General features: G+C 41.1%; 1 protein-coding gene across 1 annotated transcript; it reads right to left on the bottom strand.

The window, feature by feature from the left end:
• Positions 1 to 1,554: 1,554 nt before the first annotated feature.
• On the bottom strand, positions 1,555 to 23,610 carry TBPL1 (TATA-box binding protein like 1). The gene is made up of 7 exons (XM_075924217.1): positions 23,412 to 23,610; positions 12,834 to 13,020; positions 10,857 to 10,939; positions 9,236 to 9,299; positions 7,365 to 7,468; positions 7,170 to 7,264; positions 1,555 to 2,820 (listed from the first exon to the last, which is right to left on the bottom strand). The coding sequence occupies exons 2-7, from the start codon at positions 12,966 to 12,968 to the stop codon at positions 2,741 to 2,743; spliced, it is 561 nt and encodes a 186-aa protein (XP_075780332.1). The 5' UTR covers positions 12,969 to 13,020; positions 23,412 to 23,610; the 3' UTR covers positions 1,555 to 2,740.
• Positions 23,611 to 23,894: the final 284 nt, after the last annotated feature.

Raw genomic sequence — 23,894 nt, 5'->3', positions numbered from 1 at the left:
CCTTGTTGATATAGCATTACCTGTCCTGCTATAGAACAGGAACTTGAACCCAGGTCTCCTGACTGCAGGCAAGGGTGCTGACCACCATATTATGGGGAATTCTGATATGGGTCTCTCTTCTGTTGCAGCTGTTCCGCTTTGGAAATAATTAGCCACAAGGAAATAAAACACAAGAGACTGATTTTTTTTATAGCCCTATGGTTATGGTACTTACATGGGTAACAGGAGATATGAGAGAAATCTACCCCAAATACTAAAAAGCTAGTTTGGGTTCTCACTTAGGATTTGGTTAACCTGGGTTGAAATCTTTGCTCCAAATCAGGCAAAGTGGGGATTTAAATCTAGTCCCTCCCACACCCTTCAGGTAAGTACACCAATTACTAGGTTATTGGGTATTTGAGCAGGGACACACAAATTCACAAGTTGTTGAGTCCCAGCTGTTTTATGGGGGCTAGCAATGCTCTGAGCATGGCTAATGGGCGCCACAGATGAGATGAGTGAAAAACTTGAGTATTCTCCTGAGGCTTGGGTGTGTTGCCCCCATCAGTTCATTAAAGGGGGACATGGCAACAAGACAGCTCTATACATTCAAACTAACACAACTTTAGGTACCTATGGGATCTTAAGCAACTATAGTGTTAGGGAGCAGCAGTTTTGTGAGTATCAGTGGCACTTGCATATTAGATTTTGGTGCCTAAAGCATTACATATGTAAGTCTCTTTATTTGTAAGAGGTAGATAACTACCTCCAAGAGAGAGAAGTGCACTGTGAAGATAAATAAGAACTGTGAAGCACCCAAATACTAGGAACTTGATAAGTAGTTTAGATAGATACATAGCTGCTTAATTTCTTGGTATTATAAATTCAATAAAATACTTAGATGATACATAATTTTATTAGGCACATTTGTTCAACAGTAATGGACACAATTGGCTTCCACATTTGCTTCCCCCTTATCTCATTCTCTGATTTTTCAAATAATTGCCCTGGTTCAGAACACCCTTGAATCCATGATATTCTGCAAACATGTCCATTTGTGTTTGCAAGTATTCCTTTAACTACCTTTTAATCAATATCCCTACAGACTTTTTTTCATTTTCATAAAGATACAGTTTTAAAATGTCAGTGACTTTTAGACTATTTAATTTCCTGCATTTATAAAGATAGACATGCTCTCTATGCTCACATACCACCTTTGCTGTTACCACTATAATGCCTTAGGCTACGAGTAATCTATTCGGTCTTGAGTACTGGTTATTCTTTTCCTCTAGCAATCTTGACTGTGTATTTAATGTTTGTTTCCCTTCCTTTACCATTTCCACATAAGTGGATGTTTCCAACTCTTTGCATTTCCTCTCCACATGTAGGATAAAGGAGAGGTTGCTATGCTTCCTTTAGGGTGCTCTACTTTTGTTTCACATTCATGTACTTAGTGTACTATAGAAGTTCACAGTATTTTTTCTGACTCATGTTAAGGTTGTACACTACCTGCAGCACCAAATGTGCACTTTATGTTGATTTCTCAAGGTTCAGACAGGGGAAAATAGACATATATACATTTATACATATTTATTGTAGCTTTTAAAAGTAACATTTTTGTTTATTTTAAGTATGCAACCTTCCTATGTTCCATATGTGCACGTATTAAGAGGATAAATACTGGTTTCCAAGTCCAAAATTAATACTAATGAAATTAGATACCAAAAGCCAAGCTTTGCAGCTTGCTGAAGTTCTTGTCAGGGTAATACTATTATACAGTACCAATAAGACATAGGATTTAGTCCTTCAGATATAGCCTAGAACTGGATTAGCATGGTAATTACATTGCTTTTGCTTCAAGATGATGATCTTTCTTCATGGTCAGTCATCAGTTCACAAGATGGCTCCTTTTTCATGCCCAGCCAATATTTAAGGGCCATTCATTTTTCTACTGAGGCTTCTTCAGAAGTAAGCTGTCTCGATCACCTAAAGATGAAAGCTCAGCAGTGCAGGCCATCATGCTTAAAAGCATAGTCTCTCCAACATGACAGCAAGAAAACAGTTAAAATCTGGCATTCAGTTAAAAGAACTAAGAATATAGCAAACCAAATTCTGCCCTCTGATATACTATATGCATCTACCACTGATTTCAGTCTAGCCCTCTGCATATTACTTCACTCACACTCTCACACACACTAAAGTAGGAACAAAAGTATCAGCAAAAACTATACTTACATTATTTCCAAATTAATTCACAACTATACAATTTTAATGGTAATAGAAAAAGGGGAAAGGAATATAACAACAGTATTAAGAGAGCTATTTTCCAAATTTTTATTTGTGCACATTCATCAAGTGAAAAAGATAACTTTTACAGCTTCTTTGGTGCCCAATATTCATCATACAAAAATGTAAAAGACTATTCACAAATAAAACACAAGCTCAAACTAAAAAAAAAATGTTTGAAAGGTAGTGCACATCGTGACAGGTCTGCTTATGAATACACAGAAATTACTGCAAAAATAAATAGAATGTCTTTTTAAAAGCAGCAATTTCATATTTTGTAAACTTCCGTTTTTACAATACAGCACTGTTCAAAATAAAATCCAAAGGGACTGGAGTTTACACTGTGGCCATGAACAAGTAAAAGAGTCTGTATTTCCTCAGCTACCGTTGGTCCAGTTTTCCTTTTTGCATTTAGTCCAATGTGCAGCAGTCTTTAAAGGTGCTTGGTTAGGGAACCTAACCATTAAGTGGTGAATTATAAAATTTCTTTCCTGCTTTCAAACACGAATGGGTAAATCTGTTCCACAGCACTGGCAACAGCCTTAACGTTTGGCCCTGAGACATTTAATAAATGGAGAGAAGAGAGAGGAAACAGTCAGGGCATTTAAAAAGCAAGAATGTAACGATATCTCAAAAAACATTCAGAATATATTAGCTAACAACATTACAATATAGACACCCCTCTTTTCATATTCAAGAAAGCTGCTATGTACTTAGAGGAAGAAAATAATATGCAGCTCCTAGAGCCTAAAATGACATTTAAACTGGTTATTGACTAGATTAGAAATTAATAACTACAAACTACTTATAAAAATTATATACTCTCTACTAGGGATGTTAGATAGAATGTAATTGAATAATCGTGTAACTGCACCAAATCTTATCAGTTACACAATTATTTGATAGTCCCCAGGGGCAGGGCCAGCAGCCAGTGCACTCCCAGCCCCACTCCTGGGGAGCCCCCTGCCATCAGGCACTACTGCCTCTGATACAGAAGCAGCTGTGTGGAGAGGCAATAGCGTCTGTCCGCCAGTGTCCCACCTGCCTCACCCCTGCGCTGCTGCCTCTGATACAGCAGCACAGCAGGGGAGGAGGGAGAAGATATGGCTCTACAGAGCCCCACAAGCACCAGCTCCCAGCTGGCCACCCCTCCCGCTGCCTCTGTTGGAGGCAGCAAGGGGAGAGGTAGGGGGCTCCGCAGAGCTAGCACACATGGGGATCCAGCTTGAAAGCCAGCTTCCCATGTATACCAGCTTTTGCCTGCCCCCCACCCCGTTCATGCTGCTGCCTCTCTATCAGAGGCAGCTCCACAGGCTCCGTTGCTCGTGGAGAGGCTGCTTAAAAACCGGCTCCAGCATCCGCCTCCCACCTCTGATACAGAGGCACCAAGGGAGAAGAGTGTGTGTAGTCATTTGGATTTACCAAAAACCTAGGCTTCTCTGTTACCTGTTTACACAACTATATGCTAACATCCCTACCTTCTAGTACACTGGAATATAAGAATCCTGAAAAAGATGGGGGCTAGTAAGCATACCATATGCCTTCTGATTTACTACTGTTCTCCAGAACTTGTATACCCACCGCAAATGATGATCATTTCAATTTCTCATTTCATTGAGCTAACAAAGGAAACTATTTGTAAGTGACAGATTTTAAACTAGGTCTTTCAAACAAAATTAGACAGCTCAGTACAACCTGATGAGCCTGTAACTTTGTAATTTGGTTTATTGAATACCTCTGCCATCAATCTCAAGACAAAATCTTTAGCCCAAGATCTGGTTATTGCCTCAAATGTGGAGCATTCTCAGGTTATCATCTGAACCAAGGGTGTGCAAAATTCAGCCCATGGGCCACATCTGATCTGTATAACATTTTTGTCTGACCTGCCATGATTCCTGGCAATTGTGGCTATAACACCATATGAGGCTCTTTGGCCATCCTCTTACAATCTTCTAAAAGTCCAGCAGTGGCACTTACACAAGGCATCCCTGTCAGGGGTGAGAGGAGGTTCTTACCTGTGGTAAGCACCTCCTGGACAGAGACTGCACCTCACACTCCCTCCCACACCTCAATCCCCTGCTCCAGGTCAGAATGCCCTCTTGCACCTAAATTCCCTCTCAGGCCCTGCATACCCCAATTCCCTGCCCCAGACCAGAGCACCCTCCTATATTAAACTTCCTCCTAAACCACACACCTCTCATCCTGCTGCATCCTAATACTCTGCACCAGCTCAGAGCTCCTTCCTGTACCCAAACTGCATATCTTATCTCAAATCTATTTTGAAATGGCTTATTTTGAATTTGGCACGTCTACACAGCCATCCGTTAACCCTCGTGCAATCAGGTTTAGTAGGATGGCGAAATAGTGTGCTCGTTATTTTGAAAAATATTTTGAAATAACGGGCAGCTTGTGTAGACACTGAAGTATCCATAAATAGCCATGCAGTGTAGACGTACACCCAATAAAAATAGTCAGTATTTTAGGCAAAAAAAGATAAATACAATAATATTTCAGAGAACTTGTATTCATTGCCTCTCAAAGTCAATATCAAATATCATAGCACAATATATAATGACCTGCATAATTTTAAGACCATAAACAATTGCATAAATGAAAACTAGAGCAAGGGTAATCAAGTCACATGTTTCATGGCATAAACTGATTACTGCTGGGGCCCTTCCCTGCTGCATGGATAACATTACCAGTTTGGCTGAGCGAATTTGGGGAGGATTTTCTGCATTCCTGTGAAACATGAGCTATTGGCCATGGCCAGAGACAGGATACCAGACTTGATGAAATAATGGTTTCATCAGCAAAGACAAGAGGATTTCAGATGTTTCTTTTTGAAGTAGTGATCTTTAAAGTGATCACAAATCTTTGCATATCCTATTTATGTACAAATTTCAGGAAATATAACTTTAGTGCTTTTTTGCACATTTATGAAAATAAGAAAATACATGAGGAAGAGGGGTCCTTCTCCTATTTCAAACTCTGTGAGGATTATACAAGGCCGATCAGTCTACATGCTCTGCTTTCCAGGCAGGCACTACTGAATGCACTGCAACTCATTTCAATTTGTCAGCTACTATAGAAATATGAAGTTCTAGGATATGTCTACACTGCATGGCTATTTTGGAACACCAGAAATATTTTTCAAAATAACAGGCTTGCTATTTCGCCATCCCGGTAAACCTTGTTGCACGAGGGATATAAGAGGGCTCGAAATAGCTTGTTATTTTTAAATTTGGCGCTATGTAGAGGCGCAAAATTTCAAAATTGCATATTTCAAAATAGATTCGAGTTAAGATATGCAATTTGCTTAGCTCAAATTGCGCATCTTATTTCGAGTTTAGGGTGCTGTGTAAACACACCCCTAGAAAGCAATGCCCAGTAATATCCAACAGGCTGTGAAAAGCAGAAACAGCGTAAGTAGGTAAATGGGTCTTGCAAGGACAATAGTGATCCTCCCAAAGCTGAAGTCCTGGAAGGGATCCTACACAGCAAGACAGAGGATTGTGGAGATTAGCTCAGAAAGAGAAGAGAAAAGTTGCAGAAACCCAGTACTCATTTTAGGGGAAGGAAAGCTGGAGTTTATGACTCTTCCTCAAGCTTCTTCATTTCTTTTTCTCTCTACATCTAACCTGCAGCTCTCCCCACCCCCGCATTTTTTAACAGAAAGTATTTCTCCTGATTTTTAACAGAGGTTCCTTGTTATCAAATACAAAAGTTAAATCATTGTTCAATAAGTTGGCTACACTTCTGGGAACATTAAAGCTTCCCATTTATTTGAAAAGTCATTTTTCTCTATGTTTGGCTGTCACTAGTTCAGGCTATCTTGCTGGAACATTTACATTTTGGGTAGATTTCTATTTTGGATGTTTGTGGGGTTTAGTTGTAATGACTGCAATTAAAAGAACTATATTATATAAAATGTTAGATATTTGTATGGATCCCATAATTCCCCCTAATACAAGTGTCCCTAAGCATGATTTTAAATACCAGTATCTTATCTATCATTTCCAATCAAAAGAAATTTAGTATTCCACCTCATGTGTATCAAAGCTCTATTTCCCTCAGTTTTTGCATCTTTAATTCATTCCTCCCCTGCCCCATTTTAACAGGTGTGTGTGCTCTCAGCTGATGTTTCTGCACATCTGGAAAACATAGTAAAAACATTCCTGAGATATGGAGCAGAGAATTTCAAGTAGAAATAGATGGGAAGGAGAAAGGCAGCATACAGCTTCCAAGATTTTTTTTTAAATTTCAGAACTAAAGTCAATATAAAAGTTCCAATAACTAAGGAAATCCTTTAGATGGCTGGTTTCACCACAAGTATTTTAGTTGTTTATTTCATTTTAAGTTTCTAGCCAAGGTTGTGTGTAATATTCCATTCAACCAGGGGCAGGAAGAAGATTACCAAAATATGAGATAGACTAGAACCAAAACCTGAAACAGAGCACTCTCTAACACCCACTAGGATTATGTTGCCATTTTATACTGACTGTGCCTCTCTAGGAGCAAGGTGCATGCCTGTGATAGGAATTGTTGCTAGAACAGCAGTAGTTTATGGGACCATACAGAAGAAAAATGAGCAGGTTAAAGTTTTAGAATCCTTAATTAAACAAGCAAATATCCCGTGTTTCTGGAATATAAACTCAGTTTTCTTCTATGCCTCATCTTCCCAGAAACTGATTACACCACTTGTATACAACAAACATATTTGATCTGCTGGGAGTATTACATTCTCCCACAGCTATTCAGGCACTTTCACTGAAAGACAAATTATCTGGCAGCATTAAGTACAAATGAAATCTGACATGCCTGTCTCTCTGTTGCTTTGAAAGTCTAACTGAACTCTCATGAAAGAAAGTAACTTAAATATTTATTTTGGCATCATAAAGTACCCGTTACTGTGATACTTCCTGTTGAAAAAATCTGTAAGGTAGCTCTGAGAGGTTTTATTCTGTAACACACTGCAGGATGAAGCTCCGGTTCATAACTAGAAAACAGAAAAGATTGTCAAAGGTACTTCTATATTTGCCAATAAAAAGCTGAAAAATTGAAGCAAAAGATTAGAGTTTTCTTAAGACCTACTGTACCTAGCATGAGGTCTATTATTCTTCGTAAATTCTGGCAATCTGATTTCAAAGGGCATGTTGCACACTGCTAAAACATTGACAACCTTAAAATCTGTGAAAATTACCTTTTGGAGAGAAAAAGAGAACAAGAATAAATTTGATTATTTCAACCAATAAAACCCAGCATGTTAAACACAAAGTTGCTAAGAGAAGAAATCCAAACAGAATTAGGGTAAATTTTAAAATACCTAATTTAGTTCAGAACTATATTTGTAATCCAATAATTAGTCTAGCAAAAAATAAACACAACTGCTTTTTTGTGTAGACTCAATTACATTTAGAATGAATATGTATGGTCTATAATATTGTAATAAGCACTTGCAACTAAGTTAAAAATTAACTAAACTAATTATTAATGAAATACCAAAATAAATGACATAGGGAAAGTCTGGTTTTCAATGTTACTAGAACCTACTGAGGTATTACATAGCTTGCTCATATTAACAGCTTTTTGTTATTTTATTTAACAGTTTCTCTCACAGTTCAGAAAGCCAATGCAATAGTGAGAGATTTTCCTGAAACTCTTAATACAAAATGAAGAACCATTTTTGTTCAAACATTAAATAAAATATATTCAGAGAATAAGCCTACCAAATTTCAGTTTGAACAGTTAAATTACAAGCAGATGAAAATGACCCCTTAGAATGGAAATGCTTGTGCAGTATTAATTTATACATCAACATGTGTTCTGCCTATAATGGTCACTCTTTAAATAAAACTCAACCATATTAATCTGTTTCTGTACGTAAACGTGTTTATTTCCTATAAACCCATCACTAAAGCTTTACATAAACATATATTTTATCTGACTTAATTCAACATTCTGCTCCACCATTATCACTTTTACATGATAGCTAATATTTTATAGCCATGTGACTCAGTTTTTCAATTTGATTTCATGCACTTAGGATACAAAGAGTTGCTGTGTATTGATTGTCTCCCCCCCAAAATTTGGTGGCCATTTTATATGCTGAATAGCCTTGGAAGGAGGCCATTCTTACTTTCAAATCATCACTCTGATGTCTATCAAATTTACTAGCAGGCATGTAATGGTTGATTTAATTAATTAAAATTAGAGCAACAGATTGCATACTAGCTCTAAAACATCATTACATGCCCTTCTGCTCCAGGAACAAACACCAAACTGAATGGCTCTACCAGCCAAGTCTAAGTCACTTCCTGCAGAATACTTTGCAGCTGACTAGTAGATGTAACTGACTAAAGTTCAGGCAAAGATGAGTTCCATTTTTTGTGTGTCAACTAAGGAGTAAATCCTGGTCCCAGTGCACAGTCTAACTAACTAGACGATAGCTACTTGCTTTAGTTTACATTAAGAAAAAAATCAAGCTTGTAGCAATTAGGAACTATTTACCGTAATGACTATCCTAAAACTAGATCCATTGGGAATTTTTTTCTTTTCATATGACAACTCTATTTACGTTATTCAGCATGTTTTACAAATGGATGGGGCAAATTGAGTATAAAGAGGACATATGCACACACATATATTATACATATATATCTATATTTGAAGGTGACTACTTTACCCAACCTCTTGAAACAAATTTCTGTTCATTGGCTGATAAGCAAGCATGATGCTGAACAATCATGTGGGAGCCCTAAATACACTTACAGAAATGCAATCTCAAGATAACTTATTGTGTTGCCACACAATAAGAATCTGAGCGAGAAAATATTGGTTGTGAAATTGTTATAGCATTTGTAACTATCAGTTCTGAAAGGTCCAAACAGGATACCAACTATCAACAGAAATATAAACATATACCACTATTCACCCTAAAAGAGAAGGTTATCAGAAGGAAGATCATTACCTGAAAACCTAGTTTCTGCAAACTACGAGCTAATCTTCTGGCACCAAATTTAGCTTCTTCTTCACTATAATTTACAGAGAGATAACAAGCAGCTCATTTTACTAATAGTTACTGAAGCAGAACTAAAATTTTAACACGTATACATATACACATTTACATACTTACATATGTAATCACATACAAACTATAAAGAACATGAAAATGCACAATCAATTGAAGACATGCCAATGTTGAGGTAGCCTGTACATATGAAATCAGCCCCCTTGTGTGCATGCATTATGACTATCCTGAAAAAGGAATTTGGGCAGCAGCAGCAGCAGCATGGAGGAAGTAGCTGAAGCCAATATCAGGCAGTCAGCAACTTGGTAGCAATTGTGACCTAGCTACAGGAAGAGAGGGGCCAGATGGGGCAACAGCATGGGCATGGGTGCTAGAGAGAGCTAAGCAGGGAGCTGGAAGAAGAAATAGGAAGTTGGAGAGTCGAGAAGGTGATGAAAGGGAGTTAGGGTGAGTAATGATGTGTCCCCTAAAAAGGCAAAATACAGCTGATGGGTTGCTTAAGTAAAAATTTGGGAACCACTGTATTCTATTATAGTTTTCCACAATTACATGATCAATACTATATTTTTCACAGAATCCTTGCTTCATTCAGTGCACAGAAGAGACCTGCTCTGGGGATAAATCAGGGTTGTGTATTGAAGGAGACTTGTCTGCAGATCCCTGTTTCATTTCAGTCCCCTTGCCCAGCCAGTCCCAGTGCCCTCCGACCCTAAATTTGAGACTCCACTCCTCCCTTTCACCAACCATCAATTTCAGTCTCCCTCTTTTCCTCCACCCCTTGGCTCTTTGTCCCAATCCAGTCCCTTGTCCTCTCTGCATTGGAGTCAGGTGGCAACCTGCTCCAACTGCCTGGTCCCAAGCAGAAGGTCATGGAAAACACAAAAGAGAGAGGCTCCCCGGACAGGTGCCAGGATCCAGATATGGCGCAACCCAGAGCTGTAATTATAGGGAAAATCATGCTCAGTTCTGGGCACAGCATGCCAAGAGAAGACCAACTTTTCAGAGAATATAGCTGCTAAATCGAAGAAGCAAATGGAGATTTTTTTCCCCCAGGCTTTAGAACTTGGCCAAATTTGGGTGGATTTTCACAGGGACAGCAAAAAACACTTCCCTAGCCCACAAAGTACCCCCTCTACTCCACACTCCAGTTTCAAGTCCCTGCTCCAAAACATGGAGATGCTAGAGATTCAAAGAAAAAGTTGTCAGACTTTTTTTTTTTAAGTTGGGTAAAGCAGTGTATTTTCCCTAGTGTTATTCTCAGAAATAATGAGTGAACTGTTTTAGTTTAAATTTAAAAAAAAATTCAGGCCAACACAGACATCCAGCAAAGAGAATTGCCGCCCGCTGTTAAAGTTTGGCAAAGTTATCAGCAACTGAAAACAGGCCTTTATAATGGCCTATAAAAGTCATGCAACCTTTAGAACAGGTGGTTGTTATGAGAGCTGCTGATAATATATATTACAGTAGATTTCATGATAAATAAGTGGTATTTTCAAATGCCATGAACAAGAGTTTCATCCAGGAACAATGTTTTCCTTCTCCTACAAAAGAGGAAATTCACCTTGTGGCTCCTGTGCAAATAACTTTTCCTGAGGACCAAATTGTCGCTGTAATTCTAGGTTTCCTAAGCTTCATTAATACTTTCTGAAAGAATTGGAAGAAAAATAAGTATTAGTGTATGTGCAATTTCATAATGATAAAACAAGTGTAATACAAATAAAATATTTCTTCTAATCTATTATAGCCTAGAGGACTGTTCCTTACTTGCCTTCAAAAGTTAAATCAATATCAGCTCCTGATAAGAACAAAATAAACCTGAAATCTTAGCCAATAAGCAAGTACTGTATTAAAGTAACTGGCTGCCTGGTGGCTCAAATGAACCGAAATTGTTGAAAAAAACCAAACTATATTTACGGCAAGTAGCATTGTGCTAAAATAATCTCCTATCATTAGGATGTCACTGCTCTGACTCTTTCCACTGACTGAATTTGTGAAGGAGACAAACTCCTTGGTCTTATGTGCAAAGTTTTACACAACTTCAGTTTTTCCAAATTTCAGACCCCATTTTCTTTTGCTTCCTCAAGCACCCTTCCTTGGCTAGACCTTGATTTCTCACTGTTTTTCTCCTCCTCTAACCTGTGAAGCTGCCCAGTCTTTCAAACCAACCTCACTATCTTGCTTCAAAATAGCACCTCAAACTCATTCTGTGACTAGCATTCAATAATGACCATCACTTATGCACTTCCCCTCCACCACTCATGCTGACCCAGTCAGATTTAACAAACAAAAGACTGCATAATAGCTTTCTAACAAGCTGTTCCCCTTACCTAGATATGGAAGCTAATTGTACACATTAGATTAAGCTTTTCAGGACAGTGACCTCCATCTTGCTTTATTCCTGCACATCTATGTGCACAACCACAATACGGGGTTATATAAATAAGATTCAAGACAAGTTTTTGGCATGTCAGAATGGATATTTTTCTGGCCAATCCAACTAACCCCTGCATGGGCAGGAAGATGGACTAGATCACCCGTTAGTGGCAGCCTTCTTGCTACTGCCTGAAATTTCCCTGACAAAATTTAGGAAGGCAGCAAACCAGTCTCTGGTAACAAAAAGTTTTGAGAAACAATGGACTAGATGACCTAACAAGATTTTCTCCTTGTTTAATATAAGGCAAGTGCGCACTAGAGATGTTAAATATTGGTTAATTGAATAGTCAAGTAACTTCATGAATTCTCATCGGTTAGTTGACTATTCTATAGCCCCTGGAGGCAGGGCCAGCAGCAGTGCAGGGTGCCAGGTGGGAACTGGTCTGCAAGGGGAACCAGTATAAAAAAACTCCTCTTGCAGAATGGCTGCTTGTTGCCCTATGCTGCTGCTTCTTTATCAGAGGCAGCAATGTGGGGTGGCAGTAGCCCTTGTCCGGAGGTGGTGGGGTGGTCTGAGCTCCCGGACCAGGTGCAAACTGGAACTGAGCTGGGCTTCCTGCCCACCCAGCTCCTAATGCGCTTTAAAAGCAGAGCCACAGCAGGGATAGGTCCTGGACCCAGCATGAGCCAAAACTGAGCCAGGCTGCTGGCCAGCATGCTAAAAATTTTTTACTGCTGGTGTGTGTGTGTGTGGGGTGTGTGTGTGTGTGGGGTGTGTGTGTGAAATGTACGTACTCTATAGCATTATCCTATAAGCTTTTGCTTATCGGTTAATCGACAACACTATTACATCCCTAGTGTGCACCAGAAAAACTGCATTTGATTTAATTTCACAAACTTTCTTATGCCTTCAAAGCACTACAACATTTGTCTTTTCAAATTTAGTATCCATGACCAGACACAAACCCAGCAAGCCTGAACAAGAAAGAAATTGGAAGTCAAAGAGATGAGAATCCAGCTATTCTAAACACAGTTCTGCTATACTGACTATAGAATTCACACTATCAACTGTCTCTGATGTATAAATATTGATAGAGCTCTATTTTGATAAACATGCATAAAAGCTAGTCTAATTTGGCATTTGAGATATGTTAACAATCCTTACCCCAACATCACGCTTGTAGATCACATTTGCTCCCTCTAATGCAATTTTTCTCAAGTTTAAATGACATCTTGTTCTAAAAACACACACTACGTTTGTGATTAAAATGTCCAATGCAACATCACTCTCTGCATCCATTGGGGTGGTTGAAAACTCAGACTCCCCTCCAGCACACCATGAAGATCACATTCTGAGAAAGAAAATAATGCAATTAAAAATACTGTGTCACACAGTTGTCTAAAATCATCCCTTTCATGTAAATTAGTTCCTTAATTGAGATAGTTTTAGAATCTGGAACTGAAGAATATATTTTATGCCATTCTGACTCATTTATGGGATGTGTTAACTACAGGTTTTCACCCTCCATACCAGAAAACAGGTAACCTAAACTGAAACATGAGTTTTAATGCAGTGAAATCATTAGTTCTTTCATGACAGTTTCTGATAAGTAAAAACAAAAAAATTAAAAGAATAAGAAATCTTAATTATACTAAGCTGTTCATTCAAAAAAAGTATTTGGATTTCTGTGACACCAAGGAAAAGATTTATGCACTTATGAGTGTTGGTAACCTTTCCTCAAGTCAGTGCAGGATAGATATAGACATAAGGAAAAATGTTTCTCTCTTGACTGTTTCAACTAATAATGATAGCATAGATGAAAATAAGGATCAAATATTTTCCAAAGTTTATGCTTTGGAACTATAAGCCTTTTCATTTGCCTTTGAAATAGTAAGACACATGCATGTGTTAAAAGACTGTGTACAGGCAGTCCCCGGGTTACGTACAAGATAGGGACTGTAGGTTTGTTCTTAAGTTGAATTTGTATGTAAGTCGGAACTGGTACATATTGTAGGGGAAACTCTAGCCAAACATTTCTCCAGAGCTGTTTTATTCTCCCACACCTCACTTCCCTCAGTCCTTTATTCTCAAGCTGAGGTGTCTCCTGAGAAAAGCCGCTCCGCATCTCCCTGGTCTGCTGGGGGGGGGGAGGGGCACTAGCTTCGCGTCTCCCTAGTCTGCTGGGGGGAAGCACCTAGTGCGGGGTTGCCTCACCCCGTTTGTAAGTAGGGATCCAATGTAAGTCAGATCCATGTAACCCGGGGACTGCCTGTATATATTAAACATGCGTAAAATAAAAGAATAAACTGACTTGAAAAGTATTTTCCTCTTATATTAGCTTTTCTGTGTGTACTCAATGCTATGAATGAATTGTGAGCAGAGGTACCTGATTACACTGTCATTCTATTATATTCTTAACACTGTTTCAGTATAACGTGGAACTATAATACAAAAAGAAATTTAACCATTAAATGGTTAAAAGTAGTTTCTGGCATAAGAGAGGAACTATTTCAGAACTCTTCTCCCCTACAAACAACACACCCTGGCACATTAGATAAGGTGAGTGAGGTAACTTTTTTTTACTGGATCAACTTCTGTCATACTTAAGAATTATTCAGTTTCTCATTTGTGAAAATCAGTCCAACATAACTAAAATAAACTAACTCTGAAACATCATGGGGTTCAAGTGCCCTACTAGTAATACACAGAACTGTCATTTCCCACTTCAGACTTGCTTTTTAAAAATCAATTATTTCAACACAATATTGCCATTCACAATTAAATTCAAATAGAACTATGCAATTACAACTTCAACTGTTTTAGTATTTTTTTTACCAGCATGCACCCATCCTCCTTAAAACTGAATAGGAAAGTCAGCCCTGTTGGTTTTGTGGGGTGTTTTTAGATTTTGGGGTAGGATTTTTTTAAGCAGGGAGAAGGCAGGGGAAGGAGGATATATCCAAGGTTACATCTACCCTAAAGTTGGGACCATGCCTTCTAGCCTCAGTAGACAGATATGTGCTAGTTCCGCTTGAGCTAGTATGCTAACAATAACAGCGTGCACTGTGGCATGGGCTAACCACCTGAGGCCAGGCATGCCTAATGCCTTAGATCTGAGAACGCCTTAGATCTGAGCTCAGGTAGCTAGCCAGTACCATAAGGACATCTCTTCTTCTATTTTTAACATGATAGCTACTAGGGATGTAATAGTGTAGTCAATTATCCGATTAAATGATGACCAAAAGCTTATAGGTTAATGCTATGGACTACACACATTTCCCTTCCACCCCTCCCCCCAACCAGTAAATTTTTTAGCAGGCTGGCCTGCAGCCCGGCTCAGTTCTTGCTCATGCTGGGTCCAGGACCTATCCTCACTGTGGCTCTGCATTTGAAGTGTATTAGGAGCCAGGTGGGTAGGCAGCCTGGCTCAGTTCCAGTTCACCCTGGGTCTGGGATTTCACACACCCCCCACCACAGACAGGGACTGCTGCGACCCCATACTGCTGCCTCTTTATCAGAGGCAGCAGCAGAGGGCGACAAGCAGCCAGTCCTCAAGAGGAACTGGTTTTTAAACTGGCTCTCCTTGCAGACTAGCTCCTGACTGGTACCCCGCACTGCTGCCCACCCTGTCCCCAGGGACTATAGAATAGTCAACTAACGAATAAGAATTCATGAGGTTACTCGACTATTCAATAAACCGATATTTAACATCCCTAATAGCTACTGAACTCAGACCCAGGGGATCAGGAATGTCTGAACTCAGGCGATTGACCAGTGCCACATCATCTACACTGCTATACAGTTTTCTAGCTTAAGTGAAGCTAGCACATATCTGTCTATCAGGGCTGGAAGCATGCTCTCAGTTTCAATACAGATACCCAGGGTGTCTCACTGGAGCTCAGCAATTTATTTTCTTAATTTTTACCAGTATAACAAAGTAAAAATTGTAATACTGCTTGTTAGGAAAAGTCTTGAAAAATTATGAGTTGGTAAAATGGGCAAGATTTTTGCAGGAAAGATTCAAAAGCTAAAGCAGACCACAACTCAAGAGATGGAGGCCATAGTTAAGGTTAAGAAGTTGTCATAGTTATTTTTTAGTAAAAGTTATATATAGGTTGCAGGAAATAAACAAGAATTCATGGGAGCCTCAGCCTCACCACTCAGGACTGACCACCCAAGTCCTGAAGTTGCAGTGGTAATGAAAATCAATCACAGAATCTGTGACCTCCTTGACAGACTGGTAAAATGTGGAGGAGTAGCAGTGTTAGCCTGTAACTTTAAAAACAACAAGCACTGCTCATTGTAAGCCTTGGCCATAGTACATCAAACCACTGTGGATACATATACTGAAAATCCAGTAATACCTCATCCAGAATTAAAGCAATAAACAGCAAAGAGTACAATCAAAGAAAAGAAGTCAGCCTTAAAATAAATTCTCTATTCGGACTCATTTTAATCAAAAAAGCAGGAGGCCATGAGACAAGAAACTGCCACATACATTTCCTTGCTAGATAAAATACAGAGACAAGACCAAAATATTGATCAGAAATAAGCAAGCGGGAAACCAAGATTGTTAGTATCAACTTTTCCATCTAAGCACTTTTAATGTTAATTTGCCATGCATTCTTGGCCCCCCTACCACATGGCACTCTGCCAAAACTTCCAATCAAAAATCTTCTCAGACATGCCTTGAGTGGAGGACTCCAGCTGGATAACAAAATAGAAGGAGCAACCATCATATAATAATAACATATGAAAATGCAGATGTGTTTTAAATATGGAAATGGGAGTTTTGTATCATTGACTATTTTACTCTGCAGCTAGCTCTACATCTAAAAGGTTATGGCACAGCTCTTGGCTTGCCAGGCAGAAGAAAAAGGAGGTCGGGGGGGGAGGGAGGGAGGGAGGAAGGAGAGTAAAAGAACCGAAGGAAAAGCAAAGAATAGTGAGGAATAGGAAGAAAGCACAGAAGAAAACAGAAGATCATATAGGGCGTTGAGGGAAAAGAAAAACAGTAACTAATATTTTTCTACTGTGAATTATACATATCCTCAAGCTTATTAATGCCCTATTATCAGGGTGGATAAAAATCAATTAATTTTTGAAATCCAAAACAAAAATCAGATTAAATTTAAATCAATTTTTTTAAATACATCAATAAAATACTATATTTCTCATTTAAAATAACACTTATAATTAAAAATCACAAACATGCTAAACCTACACTTACAGTCTCATTACATAAATTAATGGCTATAGTCCAGGGGTGGGCAAAAAGGCCTCCACGGGCCAGATCCAGCCCACCAAGAAGTTGATCCGGCCCACAAAGACCTTGCCACTCTCTCTGCCCCCCAGGCCAATCAGAGCACAGGGGCGGGGAGGAGGGGATAAGCATGTAAAACCTCCTCCCAACCTGCCCCCGCACTGCAAGGAGCATGCAGCGCTTCTAAGTGCTACACACTCCTGGCAGGGCGGGAGAAGACTGGCCTGGGGTGGGAAGAACAGGAAATCTCCTCCTGCCCTGCAAAGGGCGTGGCGCTTCTAAGTGCTTCACGTTCTTTGCAGGATGGGGGCAGGGCAGGAGAAGACTTTGTGCACTCCCTAACCCTAACCCAGGCCAATCAGGGCTTGGGGTCCGGGGCAGTGCATGAAGTCTCTTCCCACCCTACAAGGGGCTCAACAATAAAGTCAACCACCAGCTGCTGCTCAGCTGTTGGTTGACTAAGCACTGCACTTCCTTGCAGGGCAGGGGCAGGGAGCAAGAGACTTCATGTGCTCACTGTCCCCAGGCCCTGATTGACCTGGGGGCAGCAGGGGAGAGCACATGAAGTCTCCTCCCACTGCCAGGGGCCCGGGTACCTAGAGGGAGCCGCTAGCTGTTCAGAAAAGCTGAAGTTCTTTCTGGGGGGCAAAGTCTTTGAATGCTCCCTCGCTCCCAGACCAATCACGGTGGGGAAACAGGGAAGTGTCCTGGCCCCACCCCTTCCACCTGAGACCCTGCCCCTTTCAGGGCAGCCCAGGGCCACTTTACAAATTTCTGAATTGGCCCCGGTCAAAAATTATTGCCCACCCCTGCTCTAGTCTGTCTAGCGTAACTACCAGCTCTTGTTTTTTTTGAAAGATCTAGGCTTTCAATTTGTTTTTCAGCAGACTAAAACGTAACATGTTCAAAGAAAGACATAAGCTGGATAGGATCGTTTTTGATCTGTGCTTATGTGGTGGTGAACCATAGCTGAGCACAGAGGAGAAGTTAATTAAGATATTGTGTTAAAGATGGAGAGAATATATAGGAAAAGACAACACAGGAAGAAACAGTGGAGTGAACTGGAAGGAAAAAGGAAGACATTATTCAGTACACACAGCTTCCTATATTCTCCCACACTTTTGCCACTGAAAAACTGTCATGGCTTCTGGGAGTAAGAGATTTTCTGGAAATATTTTGAAGAAATTCCCTGGGTAAAAAAAAGAAAAGAAAATGTGTCAAGTGTAAGCAGTGCAAGATGATGATGCCAGGAAGTTGCAAGAATGAAACATAAGAAGGAAAACTGCTTATTGGGCTGTGGATATGGCTTATTGATGTGGATATGGCTGAGTGGATCAACTGGTTAGTAACTTAAATAATCCAATTTGCAATGTATCATTCTTCAAGACTCTGTCTTTTTAGTACAAGTGTGATTTGACAAGAAAATTCCTAAGCTATTTACTATGTTGGATGTTACTAGAAAAAAAAGTTCATTTTGGCTAATCCTTATGGCTTATTTAATTAGTTAACTAGGTTTAGAATCTATCATCCAAGTATACCATTTCTTCACACAATGCACAAGCTCTGGAACTCCTTGCGAGAGGATGTTGGGAAAGTCAAGACTATAACAGGCTTCAAAAAAGAACTGGATGAATTCATAGAGGGTAAGTCCATCAATGGCTCTTACGCAGGATGGGCAGGGATGTTGTGTCTAGTACCTGTTTACCAGAGGCTGGGAATGACCAACTGGAAATAGATCACTTGATAGTTTACATGTTCTTTTCATTCCCCTCTAGGGCACATGACACTGGTGACAGTGGAAGACAGGATACTGGACTACATGGACCTTTGGTCTGACCCACTATGGCCATTTGTATGATTTCATCCGCAAAAATATAAAGTACCATTTAAATTAGGGATGTTAATTATTGGGTATTTGTGTAAACGTGTTACCTCTGGAAATGTTAGTGGTTACACATTTATACACAGGGGAGGAGACAGGCAGGAGACAGTGCTTGCAGGGGGCTGGCTTAAAAGCTGCTTCCTGAATGTACCAGCTCCTGCCTGCCCTCCCATCCCCGCATTGATGTCAGGTTTATCAGTTAATCATGTAATCGACTAGACACTGACATCCCTAATTTAAAATGTGCAGATTTTGGCAAGCTGAGGTTTTACATTTTAACAGTGATGCACCTATTTTCATCAGCAGTGCTCTGAAAATTCAGATGAAGAAAAGTCTCTCTCAACTGGAACCCTGAAAATGAATTTTTACTATAGCGTTATAATAGTAATCTATAGCTTTTGACAGTCATTTGGGTAAAAAGTGACATTTGTTATATAAGCAATATCTGAGCTGCCCGAGGCTCTTACTACATTTAAAAGGCAGAGGTGCAGCGGAGAACCTGGGGGAAAGTGGGAACTGCTTGAATTCCTGCTCATGCTGTTTCCCCCGCTGCACCTCTGGCTCCTCTGCCTCCCATGCCCCCCTGTGGAGATGGTGCTAGGGGGAACCGGCTTTCAAGCTGGCTCCCCCAGTACCAGCTCCTGCTCGCCTGCCCCCTCTGAAACGGGGCAGCAAGGCTGGGGGGGGGGAGGGGAGAGTGACTTGTCAAGTTGTGACTTGACAACCCGATAAGCCTAGACTTTTCGGGCAGTCTACTAGTCACTTATATCCCTATTACACAGTAAACATCTTCAGATGTAGAATACTGATTGAAGTCCTGTCATTAACAATTGCATGTTGGACAATCTATTTAACAATAGTTTAGTGTTTTTTCAGAGTATGAACAAGAGTCAGGAATTTCACAGTTGGAGGTCTTGTTCACCCTTTGGTTCATATACATAATGACAAGCTCTTTCATTACATATTGACCTGACACTGACTAAAACAAGAATTCCCTTCTGTGATATCAATGCAGGGGAGAGAAGGAAGGAAGCTGTCATTGTCTCAGTAATAGTCTAAGAAGTAGAATAAGGGATGAAAACTAAAACAAAATCTTCAGACATTCATTTTAGTATAACACATACTGTGAAAAATGAAAAGATTCTGTAGAAATGAAGTATAGTGAGCCACCATGCTTAAGACAAATAGAGAGTCAGTTTCATAGTTATTCCTTTTTAACAAAAGGAGAAATCAACAATCTTAACAAGAGGAAAAATGCAAAATTATATTTAGTTTTATGTGTATGTGTGTGTGTATATATATATATATATAAACTGTTCTTTAAATTATACATATTTGGGAAACAGCACAAATATGGTACCAAAAGAGTATAGGACATGTAAGGTAAAATCTTGGCTCCAATAAAGTAGGAATGTAAAGTCCCATGTAATTGGTTAAACATTTAAATGTGAAGTTTACTTCTTATTTAACCCGCTAACCAATAAAGGGGGTGTGCCTCTCACCACAGCCAGGTTAGAGCGGTCCACTGCCACAGGCAAGGACTGCTCCGCCTTGGCTGGAGCAGCTCATGCCTGCAGCCCACCCCGGGCCCACCATGAACAGGCACTGCTCCGGACACCCAGAGCAGCCCCTGCCTGCAATGCTCCTAGGCCCACCACTAACGCAGTGGACCCGGGGAAAGGGGAAGTTGGAGCAGCCCTCTGCCCATGCAAACTGATTCGGTGTGGAAAGACCCCTGTGAAGTTACAGAGTTAATCCATACAGACCTGACTGCAGAACTAGGGTCTTCATAGGCTAACTAATAATGGCACAGTCATTCTATTACACCAACAGCCATGCAATGAAATGATTAAAACTACAACACTTATTTTGCAAGACAGAAATAAAGTTGTAATTAGGGACGTGACTAGTCAAGTCCACTACTCACTTCCCCATATCCCCCCTTGCTGCCTCTATATCAGAGGTAGCAATCGGGGGAAAGCAGCAACTGGTTCCCCCCAACACTATCTCCGTGGTGCAGGAGGTGGTGGGGGGGGGAGGCACATCTAAAATGCAGGGGCACAGCAAGCCTGGACCTACCTCTGCTGCAGCTCCACAGTTTAAACGTAGTAGGAGCCAGGCTGCCTGCACGCCTGTCTCCTACTACGTTTAAACTACAGAGCCACAGAGGGGGTAGCTCCTGGACATGGCACAATCTGGGACAGAGCACCTCCCCTTATTGACTAATCCTGTAGTCAATACAAACTACTGACTATACAATTAGTCAATTACCCTCTTGTTATCATCCTTAGCTGTAATAGATTACTATCTGTTTATTTTCATTCGTAAGCAAAGACTTAGATTCTACTTGGACATTATTTAATCTAAATGCTGAGGTGTTCCTTTAAACATAACTAGTCATCTGAATTCAGCAGAAAGTATTCATGGCCAAAGTAAGCCTTCAGGGATACAGATGTTGGCTTCACAGCACTCTTTTTTAAATTATTTTTAAGGGGAAAGGTTAGCTTACCACAAGGAAAAATAAAAAAAACTTCCTAACCCTCTAGCTCTGTAGCAGGAGCCAACTAGTAAGTTATGCCGCTCTCAAATCTTAGGAAACCTCAATCCCTCACCAACACTGGAGTTCAAGAGAATTCTAGTGTGTTCTAGCACTTGTGTAATGCTTCTACAGCCTCAGCGAGAAGGCAGTTCATGAGTCCAATTCCTGGACATACTAAAAACAAACTTTAAAAGAGGAGGCTGAAACAATCTTTCCTTTCTTCTGATTGGTGGTCTGTTGGATATGGTGTATGTTTGTATGAGTGTGTGTGTGCATGTAATATGTTTATCACACATATGGAGTTATCATGCAGTGGTTTCCTACTTAGATGACTGACAAGCAGCCTGTGAAGAACTCACCCTTTCATTAGCATACCAGATACATATTTTGTCTGTCAATATCATAATCATCACGCTATCAAGCTGGGTAGTGGGAAAAAAAGTTTCTGCTCAGAGGTGATCATCATAATGCCTAAAGTAATATTTTGTTTGTACCATATCATCTCTCTCTCAATGTGTTTGTATCAGAGCCCTCAGCGTGGAGCGGCAGCTGGCTCCATAGGAGTGGGGCCGATACGTGCCAAGAGCCGGATTAACAGTCATCAGAGTCCCTCATGTACAACCCCTGAGATTTTCAGTGGTTACACGGTTACCTAATTAACCGCTTTTTAACATCCCTATTATATACACTGCCAAGAAAGTATCTCCTCTTCTGAGCTAGTGATTCTATACAAATTCACAGTTTAGGAAAGTCACTGCCTCTGAAAACAGCTGCTGCTAGATTAATTTTTACAGAGTACTTACAAGCAGAAAATTGTTAACATGTTTCATTCATTTATATTTTTCTAAGAGACGCGGTCAGGAATTTTAGATCCAAAAATCTAGGTTTTGGAGGGAAAGTAGGCTTTATAAAGCCTAACATTTATTCAAATATTTTCATGAAATGTATAAAGATAGATTTATTAATTTTTTTTATAAAAGTTGTGTTAAATATTCCTTTGCAGTAATTGTTGCAATGTCTAGGTTGGATTATGCTGTGGCATGAGAATCAAAAAACAAAACCATCACACAAACCAAACAAAAACCAAAAAACCCACAAAAAGCCAAAAACCTGATTCTTAGAAAATTAGATTCTTGTTTTGGGACAACTGAATGAAGCACAGAATATAAATGCACAACATAAATGGAGAAAAAGTAAGTAATGTTTTTAGTATTTATTATTTTTAAACTAAGCCAAAATCGTTTCATAGAAATACATGTTAAAATACAAAGCACAGATGTCAGGCCTAAATCATTTGACAGCTTCCATTTCACAGTGCTGGTCATCTGGACTAGATTATCTATTTTAACACACTGTCATGAAGGGGTAAACTAACCAAGAAAACCTACTTTAAGAACTTACAAAAAAAATTTTTTTTTTTTTTTTTGGTGGTGGTGGTGAGGAGGAAGAGATTAGTTAAGTCTTTTCCTATTTTGAGAAGCCTCCACTGGTTGCCAGGAAACAGTGTTTCCCATGGAAAATGCTCGTGTCTCGTTCTCCTCCTTCTCACTTCCCCCTTCTCTTGGAAAGGGACATTGAGGGTATGGGGGGGGGGGGGGGCGGCCTGAGCTGTGCTCGGTGCACACACCGTTATTTTAGCAGCGCGCTAGCTTTCTGGGACCGGGGCAAGGGGAAGGGACCAGGCGTCGTTCGGCGCTGCCGGAATCTCTGCCCCAGCAGGGACGCATCGGGCAGCTGACGTGGGAGCGCCGCAGGGCTGAGAGCCCGAGCCCGCCGTGCCCTGCTCGCCCCACTCCCACAGGAGCCAGAGGCGCCTTTACTGCGGGAGGCGGCGGCAGAGGGGCCGCGAGCTCAGCGCTCGCTCTCGGGGGCTGGGGAAGGGCCGCGGGACCCAGCGGCGCTGCCCAGACCGGCGCTCACTCCCCTTCCCCCCGCAGCCGGCACCTGCCCCCTGCTACCCCCTCCAGCGGCCCCCGCGCCCCAGCCCCACAGCGCCCGCCCCCAGCGCCGGACCCGCCCCGGCCAGCGCCGCGGGTGGTCGGCGGCGGCCGCAGTTACCGCGTGGGCCGGCGGTTGAGTGTCCCCGGCTCCGCCGCGCGCGGCCCGGTTGCTACGCGCCCCGTCGCTTTCGCTCTTTGTTGTTCCGGGTCCTGGGGCCTGTCCCCGCGACAATAAACATCGCAAAACGCGGTGGCCATAGAGACGGCCCCGGCTAGAACGGCCGCCGGAAGTATCGTGAGGGTCGCGCTGCGCGCGCTTCCGGCTTTTCCGTAGCCGGAAAAGGACGCATGCGCATGGGGTTCTCTGCTGCAACCGGGCGGGGCGAGCGAGGACGGAGAGGAGTCGAGGCGCCCCCGCCTGCCTGTGCGGGGCGCGAGAGCAATGCTTGGGCTGTGCAGCGCTACCCGCTTGGGCTGCGGCGAATTGCTCCCCCAGGCGGGCTATAGGGGGCGGGCTTTGGCAGAGCCGGGCCCAGCCTTGCCACCTGCCGCTGCCCTGGCTATTCTGCAAAGTGGCTTTGTACATCGCTTTTAACTTCAG

The sequence above is a fragment of the Pelodiscus sinensis genome, chromosome 3 (assembly GCF_049634645.1).
Source record: "Pelodiscus sinensis isolate JC-2024 chromosome 3, ASM4963464v1, whole genome shotgun sequence".
Classification (NCBI taxonomy): domain Eukaryota; kingdom Metazoa; phylum Chordata; order Testudines; family Trionychidae; genus Pelodiscus; species Pelodiscus sinensis.
The sequence above is the reverse complement of the archived record's forward strand: the minus strand, read 5'-3'. Positions and strand labels throughout refer to the sequence as shown.